The sequence below is a fragment of the Salmo trutta genome, chromosome 16 (genome assembly GCF_901001165.1).
Source record: "Salmo trutta chromosome 16, fSalTru1.1, whole genome shotgun sequence".
NCBI classification, from domain to species: Eukaryota; Metazoa; Chordata; class Actinopteri; order Salmoniformes; family Salmonidae; genus Salmo; species Salmo trutta.
In genome coordinates, this window is record NC_042972.1 from 6,869,182 (window position 1) to 6,884,994 (window position 15,813).

The window sequence follows — 15,813 nt, forward strand, 5'->3', positions numbered from 1 at the left end:
GACATTTAGAATAAGGAAATACGTTGTCTCTATTCATGACATGGAAATCTGCAACGCTCGAAGGTTTTGCGACTGAACGTGGCCCGTGTGATTCTTCCTTAATGAACATGCCCCACCTAGATGGCTACTTTAAAATGTTGGAAGCCCTCAATGGCAATGTTAATGCCAAAATTGATTTTATCCATCTAGAGTCCTCTATCTAACTCCATGAGACTGAACAAATAGCCAGGTAAAGACCAGCAAACACCGGCCCCTAATTGCAATGAGGTGCACCTGGAGACAAATAGATACACCTGGGTTAATTAAGACATGTCACATAACATAAATACCAGGTGTATTGGGTCTAATTAGCATCAGTTGCATTTTCTCTGTTACTACCACTCCTGTACCCGGCATCATGCACATGTTCAGACTGACGGTGGTCACATGTGAGTATACATTTAAATATATATGACCAAATGTTTGTATTTGAGAGTAATGGAAGTACATATCATATATGACTTGCGGGACATTACATGTCTATTGTTAAAAACAAATTTGTCTAACAAACTGTCACATTGCATGCATGGAATAAGAGACCAAATTCTTAACTTGATGACTACAGTACACTTAGTATAACTCAAATGCTGGAGTATAGAGTCAAATGCTAAATTCTAGCTTCATGGTCCAAGTGCATATGATGTGGAATGTTGCTGAACTAGCTGTGTGATGTTGTTTCAGTGCTGGCTGCAGCTTGCTGTACACTAACAGATGGAGGTACTGTATGTAGTAATGATGATACTACTTAACCAAGCTAATGTGAGTGGTGTGTAATTCCTGTTTATTTGTCCTGGCAGCAATCAGCATCACGTGTGAAGGCTCTGATGCTTTACTGCAATGTGGTAAGCTAGTCAACACTACTGTATAGTCACCTATGATATTTTCTACTGTAGATTAGCGTCACTGGCCCACACCAGTCTTCGCTCTCCTTCATCCCTCACCTTTCTCCTTTTCTTTGTCTCTCTTCCCCCCCCCCCCATCTCCCTCAGATGGAGGTAAGATTCAAATCAAGCGTGCCAACTATGGTCGTCGTAAACACGATGTGTGTTCCATTGGGCGCCCCGATAACCAACTCACCGACACCAACTGCCTCAGCCAATCCACCACCAGCAAGATGGCAGAAAGGTACTAGAACCTGTGGTGTTTACCTGTAGGAACTCCTTGGCTGTGGTGTTAACAACCACCAGCTGCAAGAACCTGTAGTGTTTACCTGTGGGAACTCATGACCTCTACCTGTCTTTGACACAAACAGGTGCGGTGGGAAGAGCCAGTGTATTGTCCCGGCATCCAATTTGGTTTTTGGAGACCCCTGTGTCGGGACTTACAAGTACCTGGACACCAAATACTCCTGTGTCCAACAGCCCGAAACAAGTCAGTCTCTGAATGTGTGCTAATAATAGTTAGTGGTGGGCACCAATAGCCATAATTTAATTCCACATACTATCGGTATGACTGGCATGTTGGGATATTGTTTAATACTCCTACCCATTTTACTCTTTTGTAAAAGAGTGCACTCTGCTGATTGCTAGAAAAGGAATAGAATGGGTTGGTTCCCCTACAGTACCAGCTTGCTAACTTTGTTTTATTAAATGCTGCCTTATGGCCACAACATGTTTCATACATGCATTTGTTTCTCCAAGTGTAAACCACCTCACCTTCTAACTAACACTAGCTGGCACACAACCTGTGGTTATGGAACAATGTAGCCGGCAACAACTTTATTTAGCGTAGGGATGTCGGAGACCAGGCAGTGTGGTGCCAAGATGGACTAAGGAACTGCTTGTGGACTACAGGAAACAGAGGGCCAAGCCCCTCCCTACCAGGAGGCTAAAAAGATTTATCAGCCCTCCGATCCTCAAATCTACAGCTGCATCCTTTGAGAGCTTTTTGACTGGCTGCATCACCACTAGGTATGGCATCTGTCCGCAAAGTGCTACAGAGTAGTGCGTACGGCCCAGTACATCACTGAGGCCGCGCTCCCTGCAATCAGGACCTCGACACCACGTGTGTCGGAAGGCCCTACATTGTCAATGCCTCAAGTCATACTGTCCTGTTACTCCATGACAAATGGTACGGATGCACCAAGTCTGGAACCAACAGGACCCTGAACGGCTTCTACTTCCCCCAAGCCATAAAACTGCTGAATGACTACCCCTGACTATCTGCATTGCTTTTTTTAAATTACTTTTTTGACATATGCTGCTGCTCCTTGTTATATGTACATATCTAGCTCAATTAGCAAGCAAGAACATCGCAGGGAAGTGGCTGAAGCTTGCTACCTAGCGCTACTCCCACAGATTTGTAAGGTATACAGCTAATCTGGCACGGCATAGAAATACAGATGTGGTGTAGTGGGTCGACTTTATTTTTAACCAGCTTAGAGCTAGCCAGCCAGTTTACTTAAAATGTTAGCATTTTTGAGGACTGCTCATAAGGAAGTGGAACTACAAGGGAACGTTGGAAGATGACGCGTCAAACTGTTTATACTTTAGTTCACGCTAACACATTTATAATGACTTTAAACAAATGAGCCTGAAATCAACATTCCCTGTTAGTGCCCATCCCTAACACTTCACCAGGCTAATGTATGTCTTAATTTGTCTGGCCAGTGTGGTGTAACTCCTGTGTTGTCCTTGCAGTAAGCAGCATCATATGTGAAGGCTCTGATTCCCAACTACTATGTGGTAAGCTGGTTAGCACTACCGTACGGTATAATCATGTGGTGATGTATATTAGTCACTAGCCCACACAAACACCCAGATTTGGCCATCCTTTTCTTCTTTCTCTTCCTCAGATCGGGGTGAGATCCATATTCAGCGTGCCAACTATGGTCGTCGTCAACACGATGTGTGTTCCATTGGGCGCCCACACAAACAACTCAAAAACACCAACTGCATCAACCAATCCACCACCAGCACAATGTCAGAAAGGTAGTGAAACCTTTAGTGTGCATTTACCTGTAGGCACTCATTGGCTGTGGTGTTAACCTCTACCTGTTGACACACAGGTGTGATGGAGAGCGCCAGTGTATCGTCAAGGTATCCAACTCCGTGTTCGGCGACCCCTGTGTTGGAACTTATAAGTACTTGGATGTGGCTTACACCTGTGACTGAATGTGAGTTTGTGTGTGTATATATGTGCATGCACACATGACTGGGAACTAGAATGCTGGTGCTGACAATATGCCTTGCAGGAGTTCTTCCTGTGGAACCTGAAGATGTACAAGGCTTCTGGGATATCTTCATCAGGTTGTGCTGTTTTCTGCCAAATCAACTTCAATGACCATTGGGAACCTGTGTATTTTGTGTGGAAGCATTTCTGAACTGTGGTTGGTCTGAATTAAATGAAGTGTCAAAGACGAGACTGGTTGCCTCTTGTATGTTACTAAATGTCACACCAATATTTCTGAACATGTGTCCTTTATTCTTGCCTTTCACCGGACTCATTTGTACCTGGCGCTAACGTGCTTTTGTCTTGCTGTCTGTATTGTGTGCCCACCTTTATGCAGTTGTAAAATATTCATTGTGCTCTGGCCGGGCAAACTATTTTTAAACAATTGTACCTGCCTCTCAAATCACTGACAGGTAGTACTTATGACATCAGCAGGCTTACTTGATCTAATGTGTACACAAAGCAGACCTGGACCGTTAACCTTACAATGTGTAGACCCTACAAACCCTGATCATTAAGTGATTGGCTCAGATCATGAGCCAAACAATACCGGGACGTGGACATTAAGCTTGAGGCTATTTCTAAGGCTGCTTTTGCTTGTCAGATTTTTAGAGAACAATAGGAGAGCTTCAATTGGCTAATGAATGGAGAAATGTATAACGCCCCACAGAATTTATGGGTCATAATGCGTCACACGGTTGCTAAGCTAATCATCATGCAATGCCTTCTCAAAGTCGAGAAACCTGCCTATTTTCCTCGCATACATAATGCCACTATTCCAAAGCAATACGATAATATCAAACATCTCGGCTTAGTTGCAATTTTGTACTTCCCAGAATTCATGCTAAAGTTGGGTTTTTTGAGCTAGTGCCCAATTGGCCCCAGAATGCACTGCGCAGCCCATGGGCAACATACAAAATGGGCGTTAATATGATGCCAGTGGAGTTTCCCCATCTCAATGTATCTCTGGCACTGTCCCACACATTTCGGCGATGCACCAACATTGATCTGTCCATTGAAATCAAGTCTAAGTGGTAGATCTGTAGAGCGCTATTTCTACTGAGGTACGTTATTGTCGAACAGCTGAAAATAGTACTTTTGGTCTGAAAATATATTTTGCAGTTTAGATGGTATAATGATGCAACACTACTTTTGTCGAAATTATGTGAACCAGAATTTCAGCAACCAGGAAATGGCAGCGTGATCTGCATAGTGCATTTTTATTTCTATTATACCATCAATATGTCCTGTGGTACTGCTGTACTCATCCCAAATAAAACCAATGGGCAATAAGAGACAGAATGCGATTGGATCATCTAATTGGCTTTCACAACTCTTGTAGAATTTCCACGTGGATGGGGATATTGTGTATTTAATCAAAGTCCACTGGAGGAAAATCTATTTTTAACTAAGACAATTTAACAGAATTTTTCCAGTACAATAGAGGTTCAGTAAATCCCCTTATTGTTTGGGATACCTTTAAATGTACCTTCAGAGGTCATTCAATTCAATTTTCAACAACAATGAAAAGCAGTTTCTGGCTAAAGAGAAGACTAACAAGGGAAATACATTCACTAATAGTACAGGTAGATAGCAATAAAAACGAAACTATAGAGATACAAAATAAATTAGAGGAAAAACAAGATTTAGAGGAACAACAAGAGAGGAACTTATTCAAGAACCAACTAATATAATCTATTACCAAATGAAAGTAATCTGTGAGGAAGCTAAATGATCTCAAGATAGCGCAGACAGAGATGGTCGCCTCGCTTCAAGTCCTTAGGAAATTATGCAGTTATTTGTGTCCAACATTAGGGCACGAGTTGCCTTCCAGAGAGACAGAGATTGTAACATTCTCTGATTCACGGAAACATGGCTCACTCGGGATATGTTATCAAAGTCGATACAACCATCGGGTTGCTTCATGCGTCGCGCCGACAGAAACAAACATCTCTCTGGTAAGTGGAAGGCTGGGGGTTTATGCCTCATGATTAATGACTCATGGTGTAACAATATCAACATACAGTAACTCATGTCCTTTTGTTCACCTGACTTATATATCGCAAAACTCGGGCAAAACTGAATGCGCGAACCACCGCATTCAACCATGGAAAGAGGTCGGGGAATATAGCTGAATATAAACAGTGTAGTTATTCCCTCCGCAAGGCAATCAAACAAGCAGAATGTCGGTATAGGGAGAAAATGGAGTTGTAATTCAACGGCCAAGACACGAGACGTATGTGGCAGGGTCTACAGGAAATTACGGACTACAAATTTGTTCATAAAATGCCTGGAATTTTACAATTTTGGTGATTCTCTTTTAAAATGGGTAAAAGTACTGTATAGGTGTAAAATAGTAAATAGCGGCTACTTTTCAGAGAGTTTTGAATCATCAAGAGGACTTAAACAAGGGTGTCCGCTGTCACCATATCTATTCGTTATGGCCATCGAAATGCTAGCTACTAAAATCAGATCAAATAACAACATTAGAGGATTAGAAATCCAAGGTTTAAAAACAAAGGTGTCCATGTATGCCGATGACTCAAGTTTTTATTAAGTCCGCAAGCTAGATCCCTACAATGTCTCATTGAAGGTCTAGACACATTTTCTGGACTCTCTGGACTAAAACCTGTGTACAATGTTAGGTATTGGATCTTTAAAAAATACAACTTTTACATTAATATGCAGTTTATCTTTAAAATTGACTGATGGTGAAATAGACATACTTGGTATTCATATAAAAAATATTACATGAGCCCTACAAAATTAATTTCAATAGAAAACAGACAAGGTCCTGCAACCATGGAGAGGTAAATTCCTGTCTATTTATATCAAATTTGCCCTGATTAACTCCTTAGTCATATCACAGTTTACTCACTTTCATATGGCGCTGCCTACTCCTGATGATTTGTTTTTCAATTCATATGAGCAAAAAATATTTATCTTAATTTGGGACGCTAAACCAGACAAGATACAGTGTGCCTATCTATATTTATTAATGTGTTTATTTTTATTTAACCAGGTAAGTTGACTGAGAACACATTCTCATTTACAGCAACAACCTGGGGATTAGTTAGAGGGGAGAGGATGGGAGATGAAGTAGCTAATTGTACACCGGCGATGATTAGGTGGCCATGATGGTAAGAAGGACAATTTGGGAATTTAGCCAGGACACTGGGGTTAACACCCCTACTCTTGCGATCAGTGCCATGGGATCTTTAGTGATCACAGAGAGTCAGGACAGCCATTTAACATCCCATCCAAAAGACGGCACCCTACTGCCCTGGGTCAATGGGATATTTTTTAGACAAGACAGAAGGGTGCCTCCTACTGGCCTTCCAACACCACTTCGAGAAGCATCTGTTCTCCCATCCAGGGACTGACCAGGACCAATCCTGCTTAGCTTAAGAAGCAAAGCAGCAGTAAAATGCAGGGTGGTATGCAGGCCTAGCTCGCTATATAATGAATATGAATTGGGTGTGTTGCGATTATTAAATATAAAAGCACTAAACTTCTCTCTAAAAGCTTCACTTATTCAAAAGTTCTACTTGAACCCTAAATAATCCTCAAGTAGATTACTAAAAAAAGCTAATCCATTGACTAAGATAGACTTTTTGGCCTGTGTACAGATTTCCATGTCTCATTTTGATTAATTGCAAATTAGACTTTTTTCAAAGTATTTCTCTTTTTCAAACAAGCATTGCAGAACTGACTACAATTTCAATTTCATCCCCCTGAAAGGATGAATTGAATCTGATGGTTGAGGGGCTGCTCTTGGAACAGTGTTGGACCACGTTTTTGACATTGTGGAGATCTGTCGATGTGCCCTTGAGCAGGGCGTTGACCCTGTTTGCGTGTGTGTGTTTACGTGTCTTTGGATCAGAGGCTGTTAGATGACTAATGTGATGTAGTTGGCCAGCTTCCCTGCAAGTATGATTAAGAGCAGAAACAGCCTCTAGCTTAATTTACACATCACAGTAACATTTGGTTCATGATCTGAGCCAATCACTTACTGATGTACATTTGTAGGGTCTACACATTGTATAACCTGTCCAGGTCTGCTTTGTCACCAGATTAGCTGTTGATGCATACAAATTAAGTCAAGTAAGCCTGCTGATGTAATAAGTACAACTTGTCAGTGATTTGAGAGGCATGTACAATTGATTTAAAAATAGTTTGACCATCCAGAGCATTTTACAACTGCCTAAAGGTGGGCACAGAATACAGACAAAGGCATGTTAGCGCCAGGTACAAATGAGTCCGGAGAAAGGCAACAATAAAGGACACACGTTCAGAAATATTGGTGTGACATTTAGTAATATACAAGAGGCAACCAGTCTTGTCTTTCACACTTCATTTAATTCAGACCAACCACAGTTCAGAAATGCTTCAACACAAAATACACAGGTTTACAATGGTCATTGAAGTTGGAGGAAAACAGCACAACCTGATGACGATATCCCAGAAGCCTTGTACATCTTCAGGTTCCACAGGAAGATATCCTGCAAGGCATACTGTCAGCACCAGCATTCTAGTTCCCAGTCATGTGTGCATGCACATATATAAAACTCACATTGTCACATTCAGTCACAGGTGTAAGCCACATCCAAGTACTTATAAGTTCCAACACAGGGGTCGCCGAACACGGAGTTGGATACCTTGACGATACACTGGCGCTCTCCGTCACACCTGTGTGTCAACAGGTAGAGGTTAACACCACAGCCAATGAGTGCCTACAGGCAAATGCACACTAAAGGTTTCACTACCTTTCTGACATTGTGCTGGTGCTGGATTGGCTGAGGCAGTTGGTGTTTTTGAGTTGGTTATCGGGGCGCCCAATGGAACACACACCGTGTTGACGACGACCATAGTTGGCACGCTGAATATGGATCTCACCCCGATCTGAGGAAGAGAAAGAAGAAAAGGATGGCCAAATCTGGGTGTTTGTGTGGGCTAGTGACTAATATACACGTCACCACATGATTATACCGTACGGTAGTGCTAACCAGCTTACCACATAGTAGTTGGGAATCAGAGCCTTCACATATGATGCTGCTTACTGCAAGGACAACACAGGAGTTACACCACAATGGCCAGACAAATTAAGACATACATTAGCCTGGTGAAGTGTTAGGGATGTTGATTTCAGGTGCTTTTTTTAAGTCATTTTAAACTTGTCGGCATGTACTAAAGTATAAAGGGCTATGCGCGTCATCTTTCACCGTTACCTTGTAGTGTCAGTTCCTTATGAGCAGGTCTCAAAAGGCTAATATGTTAAGCAATCGGGCTGGCTAGACTGAAACTGGTGAAAAATAAAGTCAACCCGCTACACCAAATCTGCATTTCTATGCCATGCTGTGTCAGACTAGCTGTATACCCTACAAATCTGTGGGAGTAGCGCTAGCTAGTTACCGTTCACTGAAACATATTCAGTCTAAAACCAGATTAAGTGCGCACAAGCATCAAATAAGCTTAAGCCACTTCCCGTCCGTGTTCTTGCTGGCTAATTGAGCTTGATATGTACATCTAAAAAGGAACAGCATATGAGACAAGTCAAAAAGGGTCAATGCAGATAGTCGGGGGTAGTCATTCAGGAGTTATGGCTTGGGGGAAGTAGAAGCTGTTCAGGTTCCAGACTTGGTGCATCCGTACCATTTGTCAGTGGCCAGTGTCATTGACAATGTAGGGCTTTCCGACACGTGTGGTGTCGAGATGCTGATGGCAGGGAGCGCGGCCTCAGTGATGTACAGGGCCCTACGCACTACCCTCTGGCATATGACCGCAACGTGCTACATACCTAGTGGTAATGCAGCCAGTCAAAAAGCTCTCAATGGTGCAGCTGTAGAATTGAGCATCGGAAGGCTGATAGCAAATCCTTTTAGCCTCCTGGCAGGGAGGGACTCGGCCCTCCGTTTCCTGTAGTCCACAATCATTTCCTTTGTCTTGCCGATATTGTCGTCTTGGCACCACACTGCCAGGTCTCCGACCTCCCTATAGGCTACGCTAACTAAAGATGTTGCCGGCTACATTGTTCCATAACCACAGCTTGTGTGCTAGGGTTAGTTAGCAGGTGAGGGTGGCTTAAACATGGATAAATAAATGCATGCATTTAACACGTTGTGGCCATAAAACAGAATTTAATAACAAAGCTGGTACCATAGGGGAACCAACCCATTCTAGTCATCAGCAGAGTGCACGCTTTTACAAAAGAGTAAAATGGGTAGGAGTATTAAACAATATCCCAACATGCCAGTCATACCAATAGTAGGTGGAATTCAATTATGGCCATTGGTGCCCACCACTAACTATTATTAGCACACATTCAGAGACTGACTTGTTTCGTGCTCTTGGACACAGGAGTATTTGGTGTCCAGGTACTTGTAAGTCCCAACACAGGGGTCCCCAAAAACGAAATTGGATGCCGGGACAACACACTGGCTCTTTCCATCGCACCTGTTTGTGTCAAAGACAAGTAGAGGTCATGAGTTCCCACAGGTACACACTACAGGTTCAAATATCTTTTTACCATCTTGCTGGTGGTTCTTACCACTACAGCCAAGGAGTTCCTACAGGTAAACACCACTGGTTCTAGTACCTTTCTGCCATCTTGCTGGTGGTGGATTGGCTGAGGCAGTTGGTGTCGGTGAGTTGGTTATCGGGGCGCCCAATGGAACACACATCGTGTTTACGACGACCATAGTTGGCACGCATGATTTGAATCTGACCTCCATCTGAGGGAGATGGGGGAAGAGATCAAGAAAAGTAGAAAGGCGAGGGACGAAGGAGAGTGAAGACTGGGTCTCTTTGGTGTGGGCCAGTGACGCTAATCTACAGTAGAAAATATCATAGGTAGTGTTGACAGTAGGTACAGTAGTGTTGACTAGCTTACCACATTGCAGTAAAGCATCATGGCCTTCACACGTGATGCTGATTGCTGAAAGGACAAATAAACAGGAGTTACACACCACTCACATTAGCTTGGTTAAGTAGTATCATCATTATTACATACAGTACCTCCATCTGTTAGTGTACAGCAAGCTGCAGCCAGCACTGAAACAACATCACACAGCTAGTTCAGCAACATTCCACATCATATGCACTTGGGCCATGAAGGTATACTCCAGCATTTAAGTTATACTAAGTGTACTGTAGTCATCAAGTTCAGAATTTTGTCTCTTATTCCATGCATGCAATGTGACAATTTGTTAGACAATTTTGTTTTGAACAATAGAAATTGAATGTCCCTCAGGTCATCAATGACACATACTTCCATTACTCTCAAATACAAACATTTGGTCATTTATATTCTAATCTGCATCAGATACAGATTATGTATACTCACATGCGGCCACCGTCAGTCTGAACATGCGCATGATGCCGGGTACAGGAGTGGTAATAACAGAGAAAATGCAACTGATGCTAATTAGACCCAATACACCTGGTATTTATGTTATGGGACATGTCTTAATTAACCCAGGTGTATCTATTTGTCTCCAGGTGCACCTCATTGCAATTAGGGGCCGGTGTTTGCTAGTCTATACCTGGCTATTTGTTCAGTCTCATGGAGTTAGATAGAGGACTCTGGATGGATAAAAATACATTTTGGCATTAACATTGCCATTGAGGGCGGAACATTTTAAAGTAGCCATCTAGGTGGGGCTTCTTCGTTAAGGAAGAATCACACGGGCCACGTTCAGTCTCAAAACCTTCGAGCGTTGCAGATTTCCATGTCATGAATAGAGACAACGTATTTCCTTATTCTAAATGTCGGAGAGACATATTTGTTCAACATAGCATATTTTTTATCTGAACCTTCCAAAACGTTGCATCCTGCTGAACGCACCCTATTATTCAATCCGGGTCATCAGGAGGGATCAGCCAATTAATTATACTCTTGAGCAAACATTGCATAACTGTAGGTGGCAGTAAATTGCCAGCTTTGCCTTCAAATAGTACCTTTTCAAACAACACACTCTGTGGTGGTGTGCAGCCTTTTAGATTGTTTGCCAACTCATAGAAATTATAGAAGAAAATGGACTACTTTAATAAAATGAATATTGCCTCTATTGTCTCAAATGTAATTACATTTGTTATTTGATTGATGTCCGAGCGCTCACGAATGCCATAATAGGACACATATAAAGATGATTTCCTGTGTCCATCATTCTCTATGGTCAGATCCCCATGATGTGTTGTTCTGGTGGCTATGTGTCCTCTTCCTCTCAACTTTCGATTCTCAGGGCTGCTGGACAGGTGCCTTGCCCTTCAACGTGCGAGCCCTTTGGGTGTTAAACTTATCAGGCTTCACCGCTGCGGTCCGGAAATGCTGGTCCCAGTGATTTTGTGCATTTATATGTTCCCAGTTGCCACTCCTGTGAAGGGAGACCACTGAGCTTGAAGGCAGTTTGGTGACCACAGAATCCACAGTAAAGGTAATATACTGTGAACATTATTAAAGTGAACCGTGTTGAATGACTATGTACAGTCGTGGCCAAAAGTTTTGTATGATGGCAATTTGCATATACTCCAGATCAGATGAATTGCAATTAATTGCAAAGTCCCTCTTTGCCATGCAAATGAACTGAATCCCCCAAAAACATTTCCACTGCATTTCAGCCCTGCCACAAAAGGACCAGCTGATATCATGTCAGTGATTATCTCGTTAACACACGTGTGAGTGTTGACGAGGATAAGGCTGGAGATCACTCTTTCATGCTGATTGAGTTCGCATAACAGACTGGAATATTCAAAAGGAGGGTGGTGCTTGGAATCATTGTTCTTCCTCTGTCAACCATGCTTACCTGCAAGGAAACATGTGCCGTCATCAGTGCTTTGCACAAAAAGGGCTTCACAGGCAAGGATATTGCTGCCAGTAAGATTGCACCTAAATCAACCATTTATCGGATCATCAAGAACTTCAAGGAGAGCGCTTCAAATGTTGTGAAGAAGGCTTCAGGGCGCCCAAGAGAGTTCCTCAAGCACCAGGACCGTCTCCTAAAGTTGATTCAGCTCCTGACTCAGGGCACCATCAGTACAGAGCTTGCTCATGAATGGCAGCAGGCAGGTGTGAGTGCATCTGCACGCACAATGAGGCGAAGACTTTTGGAGGATGGCCTGGTGTCAAGAAGGGCAGCAAAGAAGCCGCTTCTCACCAGGAAAAACATCAGGGACAGACTGATATTCTGCAAAAGGTACAGGGATTGGAATGCTGAGGACTGGGGTAAAGTCATTTTCCTCAGCAGCCCGCTACCTGTCTGAATCGTCGTGTCTCCAGCTCGCCAGGCTACTCACTGGACCCAATGATGATCATTCGGCTACGCATGCCTCTCCATAATGTCAATGTGCCTCGTCCATTGCTGTTTTGGTTAGTGATTATTGCCTTATTTCATTGTAGAGTCTCTAGCCATGCTCAATACGCCTTAGCTAACCTTTTAGTTCCACCTTCCAAACATGCGGTGACCTCACCTGGTTGAAATGATGTTTCTAGAAACAATATCTCTCTCATCGTCACTCAATGCATAGATTTACCTCCACTGTACTCACATCCTACCATACCTTTGTCTGTACATTATGCCTTGAATCTATTCTACCGTGCCCAGAAACCTGCTCCTTTTACTCTCTGTTCCGAACATACTAGACGACCAGTTGTTATAGCCTTTAGCCGTACACTTATCCTACTTCTACTCTGTTCCTCTGTTGATGTAGAGGTTAACCCAGGCTCTGCAGTGCCTAGCTCCACTCCCATTCCCCAGGCGCTCTCAATTGTTGACTTCTCTAACCGTACGTAAAAGCCTTGGTTTCATGCATGTTAACATTAGAAGCCCCCTCCCTAAGTTTATTATATTCACTGCTTTAGCAAACTCTGCCAACCCGGTGGTCCTAGCTGTGTCTGAATCCTGGTTTAGGAGGACCACCAAAACCCCTGAAATTTCCATCCCTAACTATAACATTTTCCGACAAGATTGAACTGCCAAAGGAGGCAGAGTTGCAATCTACTGCAGCGTTAGCCCGCAGAGTTCTGTCTTACTATCCAGGTCAAAGAATTTGACCTTGTACTTTTAAAAATCAACCTTTCCAGAAACAAGTCTCTCACTGTTGCCACTTGCTATAGACCACCTTCTGTGCCCTGGACACCATATGTGAACTGATTGCCCTCCATCTATCTTCAGAGCTCGTGCTGTTAGGTGACCTATACTGGGATATGCTTAACACCCCGGCCATCCTACAATCTAAGATTGATGCCCTCAATCTCACACAAATTATCAATGAACCTACCAGGTACAACCCCAAATCCGTAAACACGGGCACCTCATATACATCATCCTAACCAACGTGCCCTCCAAATACACCTCTGCAGTCTTCTACCAGGATGTCAGCAATCACTGCCAAATTGCCTGCGTCCGTAATGGGTCTGCGGTCAAACAACCACCTCTCATCATGTTCAAACGCTTCCTAAAACACTTCAGCGAGCAAACCGTTCTAATCGACCAGGCCCGGGTATCCTGGATGGATTTTGACCTCATTCCGACAATAGAGGATGCCTGGTTATTCATTAAAAGTGCTTTCCTCACCATCTTAAATAAGCATGCCCCATTCAAAAAATGTAAAACCAGGAACAGATATGGACCTTGGTTCACTCCAGACCTGACTGCTCTTGACCAGCACAAAAACAACCTGTGGCGTACTGCATTAGCATTGAATAGCCCCCGCGATATGCAACTTTTCAGGGAAGTTAGGAAAGCAAAGGCTAGCTTTTTCAAACGGAAATTTTCATCCTGTAACACGAACTCCAAAAAGTTCTGGGACACTTTCACCACCGATAAATCCATGATAATTGAGAATTTCAATAAGCATTTTTCTATGGCTGGCTGTGCTTTCCACCTGGCTACCCCTACCCAGGTCAACAGCCCTGCACCCCCCACATCAACTTGCCAAAGCCTCCCCATCCTTCACCCAAATCCAGATTGCTGATGTTCTAATAGTGCTGCAAAACCTGGACCCCTACAACTCAGCCGGGCTAGACAATCTGGACCGTCTCTTTCTAAAATTATCAGCCAAAATTGTTGAAACCCCTATTACTAGCCTGTTCAACCCCTCTTACGCATCGTCTGAGATCCCCAAAGATTGGAAAGCTGTCATCCCCCTCTTCAAAGGGGGAGACACTCTAGACCCATATCTATCCTACCCTGCCTTTCTAAGGTCTTTGAAAGGCAAGTTAACCTCTAGGGTAGGGGGCAGTATTTGCACGGCCGGATAAAAAACGTACCTGATTTAATCTGGTTATTACTACTGCCCAGAAACTAGAATATGCATGTCATTATTGGCTTTGGATAGAAAACACCCTAAAGTTTCTAAAACTGTTTGAATGGTGTCTGTGAGTATAACATAACTCATATGGCAGGCAAAAACCTGAGAAGATTCCTTACAGGAAGTGCCCTCTCTGACCATTTTTGTGTGAGATTGAGGGCATCAAGCTTAGATTGTAGGATGGCTGGGGTGTTAAGCATATCCCAGTTTTGGTCACCTAAGAGCACAAGCTCTGAAGATAGATGGGGGAAATCAGTTCACATATGGTGTCCAGGGCACAGAAAGTGGTCTATAGCAATTGGCAAAGATGAGAGACTTGTTTCTGGAAAGGTTGATTTTTAAAAGTAGAAGCTCATATTGTTTGGGCACAGACCAGGATAGTAAGACAGAACTCTGCAGGCTAACGCTGCAGTAGATTGAAACTTTGCCTCCTTTGGCAGTTCTATCTTGTCGGAAAATGTTATAGTTAGGGATGGAAATTTCAGGGGTTTTGGTGGTCCTCCTAAACCAGGATTCAGACACGGCTTGGACAACCATGTTGGCAGAGTGTGCTAAAGCAGTGAATAAAATAAACTTAGGGAGGGGGCTTCTAATATTAACATGCATGAAACCAAGGCTTTTAAGTCAACAAATGAGAGTTCCTGGGGAATGGGAGTGGAGCTAGGCACATACTCAGCCACCAGAACAACACATCATGGGGATCTGACCATAGAGAATGATGGACACAGGATATCATCTTTATATGTGTCCCATTATGGCATCCGTGAGCGCACGGACATGCAAATCAAATAACAAATGTAATTACATTTACATTTACATTTGAGACAACAGAGGCAATATTCATTTTATTAAAGTAGATTGAATAATAGGGTGCGTTCAGCAGGATGCAACGTTTTGGACATTTTCAGATAAAAATATGCTATGTTGAACAAATGTCTCTCCGACATGTAGAACAAGGAAATACGTTGTCTCTATTCATGAAATGTAAATCTGCAACGCTCGAAGGTTTTGCGACTGAACGTGGCCCGTGTGATTCTTCCTTAACGAACATGCCCCACCTAGATGGCTACTTTAAAATGTTGGAAGCCCTCAATGGCAATGTTAATGCCAAAATTGATTTTATCCATCTAGAGTCCTCTATCTAACTCCATGAGACTGAACAAATAGCCAGGTAAAGACCAGCAAACACCGGCCCCTAATTGCAATGAGGTGCACCTGGAGACAAATAGATACACCTGGGTTAATTAAGACATGTCACATAACATAAATACCAGGTGTATTGGGTCTAATTAGCAT

The 15,813-nt window shown here is 43.0% G+C and overlaps 2 protein-coding genes across 2 annotated transcripts; one reads left to right on the forward strand and one right to left on the reverse strand.

The window, feature by feature from the left end:
- Positions 1 to 354: 354 nt before the first annotated feature.
- On the forward strand, positions 355 to 3,402 carry LOC115150003 (L-rhamnose-binding lectin CSL3-like). Its single transcript, XM_029692864.1, has 9 exons — positions 355 to 428; positions 721 to 756; positions 837 to 881; positions 1,029 to 1,164; positions 1,292 to 1,410; positions 2,679 to 2,723; positions 2,834 to 2,969; positions 3,047 to 3,154; positions 3,233 to 3,402. The coding sequence occupies exons 1-8, from the start codon at positions 398 to 400 to the stop codon at positions 3,150 to 3,152; spliced, it is 654 nt and encodes a 217-aa protein (XP_029548724.1). The 5' UTR covers positions 355 to 397; the 3' UTR covers positions 3,153 to 3,154; positions 3,233 to 3,402.
- A 4,143-nt stretch (positions 3,403 to 7,545) lies between these two features.
- LOC115150012 (L-rhamnose-binding lectin CSL3-like) lies at positions 7,546 to 10,615 on the reverse strand. The gene is made up of 9 exons (XM_029692873.1): positions 10,553 to 10,615; positions 10,225 to 10,260; positions 10,100 to 10,144; positions 9,806 to 9,941; positions 9,545 to 9,663; positions 8,225 to 8,269; positions 7,977 to 8,112; positions 7,792 to 7,899; positions 7,546 to 7,712 (listed from the first exon to the last, which is right to left on the reverse strand). The coding sequence occupies exons 1-8, from the start codon at positions 10,581 to 10,583 to the stop codon at positions 7,794 to 7,796; spliced, it is 654 nt and encodes a 217-aa protein (XP_029548733.1). The 5' UTR covers positions 10,584 to 10,615; the 3' UTR covers positions 7,546 to 7,712; positions 7,792 to 7,793.
- Positions 10,616 to 15,813: the final 5,198 nt, after the last annotated feature.

Coding starts and splice junctions, on each gene's coding strand:
- LOC115150012 (XM_029692873.1), bottom strand. CDS start 10,583: ATGCGCATGTTCAGACTGACGGTGGCCGCAT. Junction 9,664..9,805: donor ACCAGCAAGATGGCAGAAAG/GTACTAGAACCA, acceptor TGACACAAACAG/GTGCGATGGAAAGAGCCAGT. Junction 8,113..8,224: donor TGATTCCCAACTACTATGTG/GTAAGCTGGTTA, acceptor TCTCTTCCTCAG/ATCGGGGTGAGATCCATATT.
- LOC115150003 (XM_029692864.1), top strand. CDS start 398: ATGCACATGTTCAGACTGACGGTGGTCACAT. Junction 757..836: donor CTGTACACTAACAGATGGAG/GTACTGTATGTA, acceptor TTGTCCTGGCAG/CAATCAGCATCACGTGTGAA. Junction 2,970..3,046: donor ACCAGCACAATGTCAGAAAG/GTAGTGAAACCT, acceptor GTTGACACACAG/GTGTGATGGAGAGCGCCAGT.